This window comes from Macadamia integrifolia, unplaced genomic scaffold (assembly GCF_013358625.1).
Source record: "Macadamia integrifolia cultivar HAES 741 unplaced genomic scaffold, SCU_Mint_v3 scaffold90, whole genome shotgun sequence".
Lineage (NCBI taxonomy): Eukaryota > Viridiplantae > Streptophyta > Magnoliopsida > Proteales > Proteaceae > Macadamia > Macadamia integrifolia.
The window spans coordinates 311,627-330,677 of record NW_024870574.1 but is presented as its reverse complement, the minus strand read 5'-3'; the positions used below and the strand labels follow the sequence as shown (position 1 = coordinate 330,677).

Genomic DNA, 19,051 nt, shown 5'->3' with positions numbered 1-19,051 from the left:
ATGGATTCATTTATTTACGCTCAAAATGGGTTAATATAGGACCATCTAAAGATCAAAGCAGCAAATCGGCATTTCATAGAAAATTGTAACTCGCAAGTGAAAAGACAACAAAATTTTTTTTTTTTTAAATTGCAAGATAACAAGTGCCTCTCAGTTTGAATGTGATTCATACAGAACAGCAATATGGATCAATGATATTGCAGGAATTCTGAGGGATTTATTTAATATCTGTTCAAGAAGCATCACATATTCACATTTTGTGACGATCAATTATCCTTTCAGCAAGATGTATTGCAGCAAATAAACCTTAAAAGAGAGAATAAATTTTTTACAATTCAGTGAGAATTATAAAGTAGAAAGGAACAAAAAAATTAATGGAATGCAATGCTGGACTGAGTAAGTGTTAGCACACATGGATTGAAGAAATCTTTGTTTTTGTATTTTTTTTCCCAGTAATAATGTACTTAGAGATAAATCATATGAATGGGCCTGAGATAATAGACAAAGTCCTTCCTATTGGTCCATTCAGGCCAGAAAAGCTTCTTTATCATTTCTTATATAACAAAACCTCCCTGAAATTCTCAGATTACTGGGTTCCATAATGCAATCAAGAAAGGGAAAAAGGAAGAGCTCTTCCAGCCTGAAAATATTTAGAGGAACCTACTATAGTGACAAAGTGGATAAGGAAGTTGCTCCTCTGCAAATGTAATGTTGTAGGCTTGTAGCTCAATAGATGCCTCTGTCAGGACTTAGAATATCCGGAATTCTGATGGAATCAGTAAAATATTTTTATGTTGATATGTGAAATATTTTCTTTGAACTCCAGGAAAAACGATCTATTAAATTCTCCTTTACGAAATAGAAAATTTAATGGCCAAACACAGGGTCACTAGTAGGAAATGAAATGGGTATGTAATTGGACTGAATATGAAATGGGAAATGAGAGTTACATATAGCAGGGTGTAATTGGACTGAATATAGCTTGCGGCCAGATCACAGCAAGGTAATGAAATGGCTATGAAATCATTCAACTGAAAGTGTAGAGTCACTAGTAGGAAATGAAATGGGTATGTAATCATAACTGGAACAAAAAGTTCATTGGTAGGGAATTTGAGGACAGATGAGCAGAGATGAGAAATAAATAAAGAGTTACAGGTTGCACAAAACTGGCCTAAAACAAGGAACCAATCAGCATTGTTTCCCCTTCCTATTTCTGCCGGCAGCATCAGAGATGCCTATAAGATACCCAATAATAAAAAGCAATTCACAAACACATTGCTATATGACAAAATTCCATGTCGTGGGAATTACCAGATTGTAAGCCATATCTGCCAGCTGACTTTACCTGTAAAAGTCAAGTCACATAAGGCAACCATCAGATTGTAAACCATATCTGCCAGTAGTTCCTCCATAGTTTAATGTGTGTTAACCCTTGCTCTTGCATTATCTGCAAGCCCTATCCATCCATCCTTGCAACTCCTCTTCTGTTCACCTGTTCCTTGTCACCACATTTTCCACTCAATTATTAGTCCAAGCTCCAAAATAACAAGATTATCACAGAAACCCACTTCATTGAAACCAGGAACTTAAAAATCTATGAGATCCATACTTGATTCTCTTCAAGTTTTTGTTACCTGTGTTCAAGGGTTAGAACTTAATGAACAAATATAATTAACAAACCCATAAAACTCAAAACACAGAATAAATACCCAATCAACAGGTTCTTACTTACCCTGACCAGTAGACAAAACAGAGTTTCCAACCCTTTCTTCATTTCCTTGAGACCCCCACACCCATCAAAAGAGTTACTGTAGTAGCATCTCCCATTTTGCTGCTTACCATTTCTTCTTAAGCATTGGTTCAATTGCTTTTGTATCTCAGGGAGACCATTGAGAGGATTAATGGCAGTGGCAATGGCACCAATGGACAAGTTACCCAAGTATATAATAGGAAAGTAAATGTTGCTGGCTAATAGAATTGAAACCACATCCCCTTGACAGATCCTAATTTGATATAAACCAGAGGCCATTGATTTCACCATCAGAGGCAGTTTTGAGTAAGGGATTGTGAACCCAGATGAGGAAGAATATGTAAAACTCAGAAGGGTTGGTTTTGCCTCGTCTCTGCTGCTACATTACACATATAAACTTTAACTCAGAAACCTTGAGCTCTGAAACCCAGATTAAAAGTCTCAATTCTTCAGAAAGCATACAATTACAACACAAAAAAATAACACCACACCTACATTCATCAAAAACACAAAAAAACATTAACAGTGTTTCAAAAGTGTTTTGCTCAAAGTCTTGGTGGATTCGAACCACCATAACCTGGGCATTAACCCAGATGCTCTACCATTTTGAGCTTAAGACTCCTTACCAACAAAAAAAAATAATTGTTAGTACATTAGAGGCTAATCCATCAATAAAAATGCTTAGAATCCTGGATGTATTGGCAATCATCAAAAAGGAGATGCAACCCGAGAACTTCGCGACAAAGACCCGCGACCTTCAGCTTAGAAACATACACCATCGTGAACAGAGAAAGACCGAGAGAGACCTAACCTTCTAGTCGCAGAGAAACCTAACTTTCCAGCCGCAGAGAGACCTTCGCGGAGCAGGGCGAGACCTTCGTGATCAGAGCAAACCGCTAGGGTCTTTCCCTCCACGGCAGCAGAGAGCGGTGTGAGAGATGCAGTGAGAGGGGTGAGAGAGAGAATCGCAACCCGCGAACTTCCTGAGCAGAGATGCAGCGAGAGGGGTGAGAGAGAGAGAATCGTGCGAGGGAAATGCTTTTTTTAAGGGACCGCTAGGGTCTTTCCCTCATTGACAGTAGAAAGCGGTGTGAGAGATGCAGTGAGAGAGGTGGTTGAGAGAGAATCTCATCCGCGAACTTCCCGAACGGAGATGCAGCTAGAGGGGTGAGAGAGGGAAATGGTTTTAGGGATTTGAAATTAAAAAACTGTGTGAGTTGTTTGGTCAGAATCGGTTCAAATGGTTGGTTCGAGTCATCTATTCTTGTAAATCAGATTTAGTTACCTTTTCAAACAAAAGTAATCTCAACCCTAGTTAGTTAATTCGCGTTTAAAACGCGTTTAAAACGGGACGCCGTTTAAAACGTCAAAAAAACGGGACGCCGTTTTTTTGACGTTTTAAATGCCGTTTGCCGAATTTTTCACAGAAATTCGGTAAAAAAACGGGAACGGGGCTATTGAAAGTTTTTTTGCCGTTTTAAACGCCGTCCCGTTTTTTTGACAGTAAAAAAACGGATTTTGAAAAATAGAAACGTTTAAAACGGGGCTATTTTTTTTTATTGTTATCTAGGTATTTAGAGAATTATTATGCCAATTTATGTCTATATATTGCCGTTTTTTTTGACACCGTATTATTTAAATATAAACGTTTAAAACACGTATCGTCCGTTTTTTATTTTTTCCCTTTTTTACCGTATTTGACCGTATTTTTGACCGTCCCGTTCACGTTTTGATCCGTTTAAAACATGCCCGTACCGAACAATGTTTTTTTGCCGTTCCCGTTTTAACTAACAGAGATCTCAACCGTTTGGTTTAAAGGAGGACACGTGTTTTCTTCTGCAGGTAGTAAAATAGAGCAAAACACGGATTAAGAAAAACAGATAATTTTTATCCTTAAAACATGTGGTGGTGAAGAAAATCTTTCCATATGATCAATGGGTCTACTTTTCTATTCAGTCCAAAATAAGAAGTTGGTAGCTAGGTAGCAACCGGTGAATGACAGTAGAGAAAGTAGGCTATATATAACACTATAGATTTGCTATATGCAAAGGAATTTAGATATAATGTTGTAGGTGAAAGGCGACTACTCATCACAACGGGCAGGGAATCCAAAGTTCCAAACTGCATGGGTCCTATTATTAAATCAATATATTAATTAAAAGAGAAATAAATACAGCTGTTCCAATTTCAACATATACTATTTTTGTTAACCATTTAATTATATCTCTTCTCTTAATCATTTTAACCTTTATAAATACTTTGAGTCCTTAAGAGCCAGAGTCACTAACAGAAACCTTTTCTGTGCTTCTTTCCTTCTACCTGAAAGCTAAGTCTCTACTGGGAGCCAGAAATTCTGATGAGAATTCCCCGCTGCGACCCCGGAAGGGGTCGTCATTGGCCACATTTTCTAGTGGTCTTCACATTTATACTTGTATCTAGCAATGTAGCCTCAGTTTCCGGTGATCCGTACATATACAGCTCACCCCCACCACCCCCTTATGTATACAGATCACCACCACCACCATCTCCATCGCCCCCACCTCCATATGAATACAAATCACCACCATCTCCTTCACCATCGCCTTCACCACCATATATTTACAACTCACCCCCACCACCTCCATATGTGTACAAGTCACCACCACCGTCCCCTTCACCGCCGCCACCCTATGTTTACAAGTCACCACCACCACCCTATGAGTACAAATCACCACCACCGCCGCCACCCTATGTGTACAAGTTACCCCCACCACCTTCTCCATCTCCGCCACCTCCATATGTCTACAAGTCACCACCACCTCCTACACATTCACCTCCACCACCCTACGAGTACAAATCACCACCACCTCCGTCACCTTCACCTCCGCCACCCTATGTGTACAAGTCAACCCCACCACCTTCTCCATCTGCACCACCTCCATATGTCTACAAGTCACCACCACCTCCTACCCATTCACCACCACCACCCTATGAGTACAAATCACCACCACCGCCGTCATATTCACCGCCCCCACCGTATGTGTACAAGTCACCCCCACCACCTTCTCCATCTCCACCACCTCCATATGTGTACAAGTCACCACCACCACCACCACCTTCCCCATCACCTCCGCCACCGCCATCGGCTCCAGTTGTTAAAGTTGTCGGGAAAGTCTACTGCTACAGATGTTACAACTGGGAGCACCCATCAAAGTCTCACGAGAAGAAACATCTCATTGGTAAGATTCCTTACGCATATAATCACGGATGAAATAGACCAATAGTCTTTCGGGAATTGGTACAATAAATTTTGAAATTCTTTATGGAATTGATATTAAAAATAAAAAATTTCTTCAAGTTTACTTTACTGGATGAGTTGCATGCTGTGAGGGCAGAATTCTAAGATCTTGAGGCATTTTTTTTTTTTTTTTTTTTTTTTTTTTTTTAATGTTTTCTCACAAAGTGTGGGCCCCACATATGTATCTTATTATTAATATATTTTGAAAATGTGAGATCCTCATAGATTGATACTTTTTTCATACCAATAATTAGTGGCAGTGTATAATTTTCTTCCCCTGTTGGCAGAGTAGGAAACCCTCAATCATTTTCATAATATTTTATTTTATGACACCATGCCTTGGTGATATGTATTCAAAAAATCATTTTCCTAATCTGGATTGAGTTGTTGGATCTATTGACCTTCTTGATGCAAAAAAGAATGGCCATGTAGATTTTATTTAAAAAAAATAAATAAATCTATCTATCTAAGAATTAAAGTTAGATGAATCCATATTTTTTTGACATTTTTTTCGTTGTTCTAAAGAAATTTTCATGTCTATTGTGGAGATTAATGTTTCTGTTTTATTCAAATTTTTTTTTTTTTAAATTGTTCAAAAATCACATAAATAATATTTCATTTATTTCCATTAAGCTCTCATAATATTGCCGTCCCTTACAGTGCAAAATCCATATATAGTATCCTTGTCTTCTTTTATTTATTTATTTATTTTAAAAAGATTGGCTAAAACGGTATCTTCTATAAAAGGGAAGGAGTGGAAAATGAAATCCCAATAAAGATAATTCTGGGTGAGTCAGGGGTTTTTATATACACCCTAGAATTAGGTGACTTGATCATGGATTTACCTATTTAGGTTGATCCAATTGAGTCAATATTTTGTGGGAACGGTGATTCCAAAAAACATCATGAGTCTGATTTGATTTTTCTTTAATGGCAACCAAACACATTTTTTTAATTAGAAACACGACTCCATAGAAAGTAATCCGATAGAAAAATGGAACCGAACACGTCCTAAGTTTTCCACCCGGCTTGATCAATAACCAAACAATATGCAGTAACTTTTTTATATTAAACTTCATAAATTAATAATTAAGTAGCTTTTTGGTAAAGATAAATTAATAATTAAATAGTTATGTGTCCGAGTGGTTCTAAAGTGGTTTTTCTTTTTCTTTTTTTTTTTTTTTTTTTTTTTTTAACAATTAATAATAATAATTAGTCAGAGTTAGTTGTGAATCATTTTGACCTGTGAGAACATGCATCTCTGACATGTTTCACTTTTTTAAAATTTTTGAATGTCTTGTTCTAATGATAATGTATGTGTGATGGAGTAGGTGCTCTTGTGAAGGTGACATGCAAAGTTGGTGGGAAGAACATCACAGCGTATGGGAAGACTAAGATCAACGGGAAATACAGCATCACAATCCCATCTGGTTTTGATTATGAGAAATATGGAGCCGAGGCATGCAAGGCCAGGCTCTACAAGGGCCCAAAGAATTCTTCCTGCAAATTTCCTACTAAACTGAACAATGGCACCACAGGGGCCAAACTCGAGCTGAAGTCCAACACTCACTATGAGGTTGTGCTTGAGGCCAAGCCCTTTGCTTATGCTCCCAGAATTCCCTACAAGGAATGCCACAAGCCTCATCATTCTCCTTCCTTCTACAAGTCACCACCACCTACACCACCACCTACACCAACATATGTTTACAAATCCCCACCTCCACCATCACCATATCCTCCCTCACCTTACTATTACAAATCACCACCTCCACCACCAAAATCACCAAGTCCATACTACTCTAAGTCACCCCCACCACATTCCCCATTTACTTCACCTCCATACTACTACAAATCACCACCACCACCCTCATCATCACCACCACCAACATATTACTACAAGTCACCACCACCACCATCCCCATCTCCTCCCCCACCATACTATTACAAATCCCCACCACCACCCTTGAAGTCTCCTCCAACACCTTACTACTACAAATCACCACCACCGCCATCTCCAACCCCTCCTCCACCTTACTTCTACAAATCCCCACCTCCACCATCTTCATCTCCTCCCCCACCTTACTATTACAAATCCCCACCACCACCCTTAAAATCTCCACCATCACCATCACCATTTACCCCACCTCCATATAACTACAAGTCACCGCCACCACCATCTCCATCTCCTCCCCCACCATACTATTACAAATCCCCACCACCACCCTTGAAATCTCCACCACTGCCATATCCAGTCCCTCCTCCACCCTACTACTACAAATCCTCACCGCCACCATCACCATCTCCCCCACATCCATACTACTACAAGTCACCGCCACCACTATCCCCATCTCCTCCCCCACCATACTATTACAAATCTCCACCACCACCATCTCCAGTCCCACCTCCACCCTACTACTACAAATCCCCACCACCACCATCACCATCTCCCTCACCTCCATACTACTACAAGTCACCACCACCACCATCCCCATCTCTTCCCCCACCATACTATTACAAATCCCCACCACCACCCTTGAAATCTCCACCGCCACCTTACTATTACAAATCACCACCATTGCCATCTCCAACCCCTCCTCCAGCCTACTACCACAAATCCCCACTACCACCGCCACCGCCACCATCACAATCTCCCCCACCTCCATACTACTACAAGTCACCACCTCCACCATCTCCATCTCCTCCCCCACCATACTATTATAAATCCCCACCACCACCTTTGAAGGCCCCACCACCACCATCTCCAATCCCTCCTCCACCCTACTTCTACAAATCCCCACCGCCACCATCACCATCTCCTCCACCTCCATACTACTACAAATCATCGCCACCACCCTCTCCATCTCCTCCCCCACCATACTATTACAAATCCCCACCACCACCCTTGAAGTTTCCACTACCACCGTACTATTACAAATCACCACCACCGCCATCTCCAACCCCTCCTCCACCCTACTACTATAGATCCCCACCACCAACATCACCATCTCCCCCACCTCCATACTACTACAAGTCACCGCCTCCACCATCTCCATCTCCTCCCCCACCATACTATTACAAATCCCCACCACCACCATCTCTAACCCCTCAACCCTACTACTACAAGTCCCCGCCACCACCATCATCGTCTCCCCCACCTCCATACTATTACAAGTCCCCGCCACCACCCTCACTATCTCCCCCACCCCCATACTATTATAAATCTCCCCCACCACCCTCACCATCTCCGCCTCCACCCTACTACTGCAAGTCTCCACCTCCACCATCACCCCTTCCCCCTCTTCCATACTACTATAAGTCTCCACCACCACCCTCACCATCTCCCCCACCCCCTTACTACTACAAGTCTCCTCCCCCTCCATCACCCTCACCACCAGCTCCCTATTTCTACAAGTCCCCACCCCCACCATCACTATCTCCTCCTCCACCCTACTACTACAAGTCCCCACCCCCACCATCACCTTCTCCACCTCCTCCTTCACAGTCTTCTCCCCCACCTTACTACTACAATTCACCTCCACCACCTCCCACATACCTCTACACTTCCCCACCACCTCCAATATACTCTTAAGGATAACTCCTTCGTCACTTCAACAATGTATGTATTTTTAATCCATTGTCTGATTCTAAATTGGACATTTTTATGTTTGTTTTATGAAGTCTCATGGTGAAATTTGTAAATTTTCAGGACTTAGTTTGGTCACAAAAATAACGGAAAGCTCCACAATTAAGTTTTTCATGCCTCAAGCTTGGGTTGGAAGTGGATTGAATAAGTGTCTGAAGAGCAAAAGAGAGGGTTACCTATTAAAAAAAAAAAAAAAAAGAGCGACTTATAACTTCTAGAATTTAGACGAAAGTGCTTCTTGTACTTCTTTGATGGCCATGTTGTACAGTATTAGCATATTTTGGTGTAAGTAACCGTAAGCTTGCGCTTGGACAAGGCACTACTTATACAATAAGTCAGCACGTAGCTATAGTAAGAAAAGTAACTGTTTGGAAGTGGTTGGTTAGTAGGGCCAAGAAATTGTTTAAGGAGGGTATTCTTAGTTAGGCAGTTAGGGTTTCTGCATTATCTTAATTTTTTGGTGTATACAATGCGTTTTTGATGTGATTCGGTCTTAATTATAAGTCACTGTTTCTCCAAGCATTTGGTGATTTACACACTCAATTGTCTGAGAGTCATTGGTAGAAATCAATCTCTCTCTCTTTATAAAAGGATTTGATTGCAAGCCTGTCAAACCACTATAAATGCTTCCTCTGTTACTCTTACTTATTCCATTGCTTTTTATCTTTCCCCTAACAAGAAAATTACAAGAACTACATAGCATAATAATCCTTATACATCATATCCACATTATAAACGATTGTCTTTTGGTTATAGCCTCTTTGGCTAATTCCTTGAGCATTAGAACATATTTGTTGTTAGTTTTTAAACATAATTTGGGGTAAGTCAAAAAATGTTCCATCTCAGATATAGGGGTATTAACATCCAAGGCCAAGACTTTAAAGGAAAACCCCCAATATTATACTCTTTAATGTTCAATTCTATTTAAAATATAATGTAGGTGGGGCCCACTGGCATGGCCCACCAACCAAGGGTAGACAACTTCTCACACTTTGGTTGAGAAAAGTCCATAAATAGATAATTATAACAGGCCCCATAAACAGAATTTTATAACACTTGGCTTGAAAACAGTGTTTACAAATACTGGGCTTGCTTGTATAGGCCAAACCCATTAGAGCTCAAGAAGGGCAGGTCTGGGCTATGGAAAAAAGAAGCCCAAAAAATGAGTAATTATAAGGAGTAAGGCCCAGTAGGTTTAAAAAACCCTAAAGGACCAAAAATCTTCTGCCGTTCATCGTAAACATCCAGCCACCCTATATTCCCATAAACCTCCTTTATTCCCTTGGTTTTTTTAAGGGTTTAGGGTGTTGGGATATAAGGACCCACTGAGGAAATGGTCTATTGTGGCTGCAACTCTCCTTGCACGTGGACGCTCATGGGCTTATGTGTCTTAAGTGAGCAGCCTAGGTACATCGTTGTCATCCTGCCTTGAGGTAGGCTGCCTCTTGCAAACCCCCATGTGCTTGCAGGTGCTTTGTGCGCCAGAGGGCTAGTGGCCTACGCATGCGCGGGATGCTTGCTTGCGGGTTTACCCGCACATGCGTAGGTGGCCTAAATGCGGGGATCCCTGCACTTTTCAATGTGATTGTGCTTGTGCGAGGGCTACTTGCTTGCGGTTTTACCTGCACATGTGTAGGTTGCCTGAATGCGAGGATCCTTGCACTTTCCAGTGTGATTGTGCTTTAACCTGCAACCAAAGGCTATAGGTGGTTTGTGGGTTGCCCTTATAGGTAACCTACTACCCTTGTGGGTTGCCTGCTAGCTACCTTGCTAGGGACCTGTTGGTCCCCAATATTAGTATTGGAATTGGATTTATGTTCATTAGTCTTAAAATGGAATTGTTACAACCTATATACACTAAGATAGGAATCCACATTGATGAAAACTTTGTCAAGCAAGGAGACAAATAGGAGTAATAATATGAGTCTATCATCACATGTGACAATTGTGGTAATAAACGCAAACACTTATGAGAAGATAAGACTTGGTAGGCTGTGGAACTCTAAGAAGATATGATTCCTAATGGGATGCAAAGATGGGACTCCTACAAGATAAGAGGAGAGCTTCAAGTAGAGTAAGACTGTGACTCTTGCTAATAGAGAGCCCTAATTCGCAGCTTGTCCTGTAGAAAGGTGAATCATGCTATGCTAAGGGCCTTTGTGAGAATGTCGGCAATTTGATCATTAGTAGAGATGAACTGAACCTGAAGGTTCCTTGGAAGCAACTTTATCCCAAACAAAAAGAAAGTCGATCTCAACATGTATAGTGTGAGCATGAAAGACCGGATTTTCAAAGAGGTACGTGGGGCCAATGTTGTCAAACCAAAGAATGGGCAAGGTCAGTATAATAATTCCAAGCTCACCAAATAAAGATCATAGCCAAGTGAGTTCAGCATAGTCAACAGCCACTGCCTTGTATTCAGATTCAGTGGATGAACGAACAACAGTTTTTTGCTTCTTGGAGGCTCATGATATGAGATTAAGACCCATTTAAATTCCATACCCACCTGTGGACTTGCGACCCTCGCTATCACTAGCCCAGTCAGCATCGGAGAAAGTCTATAATTGGAGAGAGTTGGATTCGGAGATAAACAATCTATGATCCCATGTGGGCTTGAGATAATGCAGAATCCATTTGACAAGAGACCAATGATCTTCTAAGGGAGCATGCATAAACTAACAAGCACAGTTCACAGGTCCCAACAACAGAACTGTACTTGGTGGGATCAGAGAATAGAGCACCCCCTGCTAAAGAGGTTGTGAACGTGGTGGCCATAGGGGTATTAGTAGGCTTACAATCGGCCATGCCTTCCCGCTGAAGTAGATTTGTCATGTAGCAAGAATGGGATAGAAGCACCCCATTTGATTGTTAGATAGTCTCAACGCTGAAGAAGAAGCTGAGGCGGCCAAGGTCTTTAATCGAGAAGTTAGTGGCCAATTGTTCAAGGTTTTAAAACTAAATCTCTCCAGCCATCTCGCAGAAACCTTGTATTTTTTGAGTGGTTGACATGCTGGTAGATCTCGGTGGGCATATAGCCTTTCTAGGCCCTGAAATTATGTATTTACCCTATTTTAGCCATTTTAAACATAATGGAAACATCAAATTTGCAACAACAAACTTAAAATGGTACTTTGACAATGTACCCTATGTAAGTATGCGGCGAGTCTTCGAACACTTCATCTAGTATGATATATTCATCAATTCACCTTCCACAATCACCATTTTGACACAACTTAATCATTAGAATAAATAAAAGCCATAATTTCTAATTCCTATTGTTGATTGATGAATCACATACATTCAAGTAACAACTAACAAGTAACAAAGTAACATAACAAGTAACAACATAGCAAGTAAACATAAAGCCACAAAGTACATAACATAGATATACTTACATAGTAAACAACCAGACATTGCATCTCCATCCTAGAAACCAAGACTCCTAGTACTGAAATGAGTGACGTGCCATATCATCATAGCCTCTATGTTGTTGCTCCTGATGTCGAAGTATGTTTTGCTCTGATTGAATCACAAAGGGTGGTTATGTCATAGTTTGACGGAAGTAATACTCAAAGTTAGCCACAATAGCCCTATAAATATCATCACCAACAAACTGGAGGTACCCAATCCTTGGGTAAATATCTCTAAAACTAAATGAGGTGGAACACTATCCATATCTGCTTCTTGGTGCTTGACAGATAGGAATCACCATGCATGGCTGGGGCTGGGGCTGGGGCTGAGGCTCTGGAGCCCCGAAGATGCTATCCACAAAACCTGACCCAATCTGGGGGTGTGAGTCATGTGAATGACCTCCATACTTAGTGGCAGAGGGGTAAGAGCTGGGCTGTGGCTGTGGGTATCCAAACTGCCCAAATTGACTATAATGACTATAGTCTGAACCGATTGTCCCTATGCCATATATAGCTAAAGGTGCATCCAACGGCTCCCCAAGAGTACAAACACCAGTACCACTCTCCATGCTTAAGCCTCCTACTGTGTCAATCAAGCTCCTAACAGAGATATCCATGAAGTCCACACTATCCTGCTCCTCTCCACTAGCTGAGAATCGACGTCGTGAGCCTCTCCTGAAGGGTATGGGTGTGGGTGTGGGTGTGGGTGCGGGTGTGGGTGTGGGTGTGGGTGTGGGTGCGAGTGAACGTGCACCATGGTCCATATCCTATGTGGCTGTGAGGGTAGTGACCGGAGATGATGAGATGTGTCTCTTCCCTTGGGGGGAAAAGGACTTGCATCCCGACCTCTTTCTTCTCTCTTTCTCTTTCATGTGAGGGGAGGGGTTCGTATTGTGTATGCTTTACTTACAGGCCCCACACCGTCGTATCGTGGCTCGGAGATACGTGGAGGCCTATTTCGTAAGAGTATAAAGTTTGTCATTCGAGGTAAAGATTTGATAATGGTCCAATATGGGGATCGGAATCATATAAAAGGGTTTGGAGATGCCACCTAGGATTATGGGCCTAGGACCCAGGGGTGGGCCCAATTCCAGAGAAAAAGGGTCCGAAAGTTGGTTTGGTCCAAAGATTTAGGGTAAGTGTCAGGTTACAGAGTTGGGAAGGTGTTGGGCACCCAATCTGCCCGGTTTAACCGGTCTTCCTACTAGATGCTTAAGAATGAACATTTTTCACAATTATTACTATTCCACATACATGGCTAAGTTATCACACATATATACTTTGATTGAATTTAAACTACGAAGTACATTAAAACAAGGTCTATTAGATATCTACATTATGCTTAAATGAGGAGAGAGATTATACCTGAATTTGACCCCTGTTTCGGGTCAAGAGGGGTGGGCCCCTGATTAGTACCAGCTCAGACTGTCTTTTGTGTTCTCCTGACTCAGGGGAAGATGGTCTTGACCTCCAACTTCATTTTTTGAGAGATGTTGATTGTGATGGTATGCGGAGAGGGTGGCTTAGGAATGGTTACTTTTGGATTAGGATTCGGACAAAACTTCGACTAGGGAAGGCTATCTCCGGATTTAGACTCGGACAGAGCTTCGGCTAGGATGAGGTGGCACTTCGACAGAGCTTCTGCTGAGGATAGGCTATGGGAGGGCTAGGCTGAGGTGGCACTCTGGTAGAGCTTCCACTGGGGATAGGCTAGGGGAGGGCTAGGATGAAGAGGAAATGAATCCTCATTTCCCAACTTATAACTTAAGTTGACCTTAAGGGTCTGTTTGGTTTGAGCCACTTTTTAACCAATCAGGTTAAAATGAGTTTCGGGGCACGAGGACCCACACATTTAGGTCCACAAGGTGTTCACATCAAGAGGAAGATGTGGAGAATGATTTGGGATCATCCGAAACCATTTACGATGCGACTGACTGGACCCACGGGCATCGGAACGCCCACTGGAAATAGGCATCGGATTCATGCCCAAGCTGCTTTTGGTGGCTTGTTTCCGGTGGTCAAGACTGCTTGCTGTTCCATGGTTGATCTTGTATGGGTGGTTTCCGTCGGACATGCCCAAGGCTTTTCGACAATTATGATGAGTGCCAGAAATCAAGTGTGGGGAGTTGGGTCACTTACAGTTTGGGATTGGAAGGTATGAATCCCCACCAGTTAGATGGGCATGAAATGCACAAACATGTGGGGTCATCTCTACCCCTTCGGCAATGCGCAGCTACGAGCTAAAACCCAATCGTACTTCCGATCTCCAATTCGAGGCCTGTCACAACAGTTCAAATTTGACCGGATTAGGGCACAGGTGTAACAAATATACTCTTTAATGTTCAATCCTATTTAAAATATAATGAAGGTGGGGCCCACTAGCATGGCCTACCAACCAAGGGTAGACAACGTCTCACACTTTGGTTGAGAAAAGTCCATAAATAGATAATTATAACATGCCCATAAACAGAATTTTATAACACTTGGCTTAAAAACAGTGTTTACAAATACTGGCCTTGCTTGTATAGGCCTAACCCATTATAGCTCAAGAAGGGCAGGTCTGGGCTATGGAAAAAAAGAAGCCCAAAAAATGAGTAATTATAAGGTGTAAGGCCCATTAGGGTTAAAAAACCCTAAAGGACCAAAAATCTTCTGCCATTCATCTTCAACATCCAGCCACCCTATATTCCCATGAACCTCCTTTATTCCCTTGTTTTTCAAGGGTTTAGGGTTTTGGTATATAAGGACACACTGAGGAAATGGTCTATTGTGGCTGCAAGTCTCCTTACACGTGGATGCTCATGGGCTTAAGTGTCTTAAGGGAGCAACCTAGGTGCATCATTGTCATCCTGCCTTGATGTAGGCTGCCTCTTGCAAACCCCCATGTGCTTGCAGGTGCTTTGCACGCCAGAGGGCTAGTGGCCTACGCATGCGTGGGCTGCTTGCTTACGGGTTTACCCGCATATGCGTAGGTGGCCTAAATACGGGGATCCCTGCACTTTCTAATGTGATTGTGCTTGTGCAAGGGTTACTTGCTTGCGGTTTACCTGCACATGTGTAGGTTGCCTGAATGCGAGGATCCTTGCACATTCCAGTGTGATTGTGCTTTAACCTGCAACCAAAGGCTATAGGTGGTTTGTGGGTTGCCCTTGTAGGTGACCTACTACCCTTGTGGGTTGCCTGCTAGCTACCTTGCTAGGGACCTATTGGTCCCTAATATTAGTATTAGAATTGGATTTATGTTCATTAGTCTTAAAATGGAATTGTTACAACCTATATACACTAAGATAGGAATCCACATTGATGAAAACTTTGTCAAGCAAGGAGACAAATAGGAGTAATAATATGAGTCTGTTATCACATGTGACAATTGTGGTAATAAACACAAACACTTATGAGAAGATAAGACTTGGTAGGTTGTGGAGCTCTAAGGAGATATGATTCCTAATGGGATGCAGAGATGGGACTCCTACAAGATAAGAGGAGAGCTTCAAGTAGAGTAAGACTGTGACTCTTACTAATAGAGAGCCCTAATCCGTAGCTTATCCCGTAGAAAGGTGAATCATGCTGTGCTAAGGGCCTTTGTGAGAATGTTGGCAATTTGATCATTAGTAGAGATGAATTGAACCTGAAAGTTCCTTGGAAGCAACTTTATCCCAAACAAAAAGAAAGTTGATCTCAACATGCATAGTGTGAGCATGAAAGACCGGATTTTCAAAGAGGTACGTGGGGCCAATGTTGTCACACCAAAGAATGGGCAAGGTTGGTATAATAATTCCAAGCTCACCAAATAAGGATCATAGCCAAGTGAAGTTCAGCACAATCAATAGCCACTACCTTGTTTTTAGATTCAGTGGATGAACAAACAATAGTTTTTTGCTTCTTGGAGGCTCATGATATGAGATTAGGACCCATTTAAATTTCATACCTACCTGTGGACTTGCGATCCTCGCTATCACTAGCCCAGTCAGCATCCAAGAAAGTCTATAATTGGAGAGAGTTGGATTCGGAGATAAATAGTCTATGATCTCGTGTGGACTTGAGATAACGCAGAATCCATTTGACAAGAGATCAATGATCTTCTGAGGGAGCATGCATAAACTGACTGGCATAGTTCACGAAGTAGCCTACATTAGGCTGTGTAAAGGTGACGCACTAGAGGGTCCAAACAACAGAACAGTACTTGGAGGGATCAGAGAATAGAGCACCCCCTGCTGAAGAGGCTGTGAACGTGGTGGCCACAGGGGTATTAGCAGGCTTACAGTCAGCCATGCCTTCCCAGTAAAGTAGATCTGTCATGTAGCGGCAATGGGATAGAAGCACCCCAATTGATTGTTAGATAGTCTCAACACTGAAGAAGAAGCTGAGGCTGCCAAGGTTTTTAATCAAGAACTTAGTGGCCAATTGTTCAAGGTTTTAAAACTCGATCTCGCCAACCTTCTTGCTATCCCAAAAAAATGAGATTTGACAAGATCTCGCCGAAACCTTGTATTTTTCGAGTGGTTGACATACTGGTAGATCTTGGTGGGAATATAGCCTTTGTAGGCCCTGAAATTATGTATTTACCCCATTTTATCCATTCTAAACATAATGGAAATATCAAATTTACAAACAGCAAACTTAAAATGGTACTTTGACAATGTACCCTATGTAAGTATGCGGAAAGTCTTCGAACGCTTCATCTAGTATGATATATTCATCAATTAACCTTCCACAATCACCATTTTAACACAACTTAATCATTAGAATAAATAAAATCCATAATTTCTAATTCCTATTGTTGATTGATGAATCACATACATTCAAGTAACAACTAACAAGTAACAAAGTAACATAACAAGTAACAACTAACAAGTAACAACATAGCAAGTAACATAAAGCCACAAAGTACATAACATAGATATACTTACATAGTAAACAACCAGACATTGCATCTCCATCCTAGAAACCAAGACTCCTAGTACTGAAATGAGTGATGTGCCATATCATTATAGCCTCTATGTTGTTGCTACTGAAGTCGAAGTATGTTTTGCTCTGATTGAATCACAAAGGATGGTCATGTCATAGTTTGACGGAAGTAATACTCAAAGTTAGCCACAGCAGCCCTATAAACATCATCACCAACAAACTGGAGGTACCCAATCCTTGGGTAAATATATCTAAAACTAAATGAGCTGGAACGCTATCCATATCTGCTGCCTGGTGCTTGACAGACAGGAATCACCATGTATGGCTGGGGCTGAGGCTCTGGAGCCCCGAATATGTTAGCCACAAAACCTGGCCCAATCTGGGGGTGTGAGTCGTGTGACTGACCCCCATACTCAGTGGCAAAGGGGTAAGAGCTGGCCTGTGGTTGTGGGTATCCAAACTACCCAAATTGACTATAATGACTATAGTTTGAACCGGTTGTCCTTGTGCCATATATAGCTAAAGGTGCATCCAACGGCTCCCCAAGAATACAAGTACCAGTACCACTCTCCATGCTTAAGCCTCCTAGTGTGTCAGTCAAGCTCCTAACAGAGATGTCTATGAAGTCCACACTATACTGCTCCTCTCCACAACTAAGAATCGATGACATGAGCCTCTCCTGAAGGGTGTGGGTGTGGGTGCGGGTGCGGGTGAACGTGCACCATGGTCCATGTCCTATGTGGCTGTGAGGGTAGCGATCGGAGATGATGAGATGTCTCTCTTCCCTTGCGGGGGGGAAAGGACTTGCATCCCGACCTCTTTCCTCTCTCTTTCTCTTTCTCTTTCTCTTTTATGTGAGGGGAGGGGTTCGTGTCATGTGTGCTTTATTTGTGGGCCCCACACCGTCCTAACATCTCTCAAAGATACTTGGAGGCCTATTTCGTAAGAGTATAAAGTTTGTCATTCGAGACAGAGATTTGATGATGGTCCAATATGGGGATCGGGATCATACAAAAGGGTTTGGAGTCACCACCTAGGATTATGGGCCTAGGACCCAAGGGTGGGTCCAATTCCAGAGAAAAGGGCCCGAAAGTTGGTCTGGTCCAAAGATTTAGGGTAAGTGTCAGGTTACAGAGTTGGGAATGTGTTAGGCTCTCAATTTGCCCGGTTCAATTGATTTCCTACTAGATGCTTAAGAACGAACATTTTTCACAATTATTACTATTCCACATGCATGGATAAGTTATCACACACATATACATTGATTGAATTTAAACTACTATGTACAACAAAACAAGGTCTGTTAGATATCTACATTATCCTTAAATGAGGAGAGAGATTATACCTGAATTTGACCCCTGTTTTAGGTCAAGAGGGGTGGGCCCTGATTAGTACCGGCTCAGATTGTCTTTCGTGTTTCCCTGGCTCAGGGGAGATGGTCTTGACCTCAAAATTCCTTTCTTGAGAGATGTTGATTGTGATGGTATGCAGACAGGGTTTCGGCTTAGGAACGGTTACTTTTGGATTAGGATTCGGATAGAGCTCTAGCTAGGGAAGGCTATCTCCAGATTAGACTTGGACAGAGCTTTGAATAGGAAGGTTATTTCTAGGCTTAGGATGAAGTGGCACTCTGACAGAGCTTTCACTGGGGATAGGCTATGGGAGGGCTAGGCTGAGGTGGCACTTCGGTAGAGCTTTTGTTAGGGATAGGCTAGGGTAGGACTAGGCTGAGGTGGCACTTCGATAAAGCTTTCGCTGGGAATGGCTATTGCTGGAAAGATTCTAGGGGCACTCGGACAGGGCTTTTGCTAGGAACTACTATTTTTGGAAAGAAATGGATTGACCTAAAAATGGACTGAAGATCTCTAAAGTCCCGAAGAACACTTTGAAGATCTGAACAATGTTCCGGATCTTAACAAAGATCTCTTCGTAGACCCAAATAACCTCAAAGGGGGGTTTTCTACTTTGGGTAAAACTCAATAACACTTAAAGGAGGGGGTTGAAGAACATACTACTTTTGGCAAAAAACTAGATCGAACTAAGAACTTGGATTGAAGATCTTC

General features: G+C 42.0%; 1 protein-coding gene and 1 long non-coding RNA gene across 3 annotated transcripts; one reads left to right on the top strand and one right to left on the bottom strand.

Moving 5' to 3' along the window:
* Positions 1–417: 417 nt before the first annotated feature.
* LOC122070369 lies at positions 418–2,985 on the bottom strand. 2 transcript variants are annotated; one of them, XR_006137745.1, is made up of 2 exons: positions 2,562–2,985; positions 418–2,129 (listed from the first exon to the last, which is right to left on the bottom strand). It is a non-coding gene; the product is annotated as an uncharacterized LOC122070369 (long non-coding RNA). The 2 variants fall into 2 exon arrangements; XR_006137746.1 differs by having other exon boundaries at positions 418–2,126.
* Positions 2,986–4,027: 1,042 nt separating this feature from the next.
* Positions 4,028–8,850, top strand: LOC122070384 (extensin-2-like). The gene is made up of 3 exons (XM_042634529.1): positions 4,028–4,968; positions 6,359–8,643; positions 8,734–8,850. The coding sequence occupies exons 1-2, from the start codon at positions 4,107–4,109 to the stop codon at positions 8,614–8,616; spliced, it is 3,120 nt and encodes a 1,039-aa protein (XP_042490463.1). The 5' UTR covers positions 4,028–4,106; the 3' UTR covers positions 8,617–8,643; positions 8,734–8,850.
* The last annotated feature ends 10,201 nt before the right edge of the window (positions 8,851–19,051 follow it).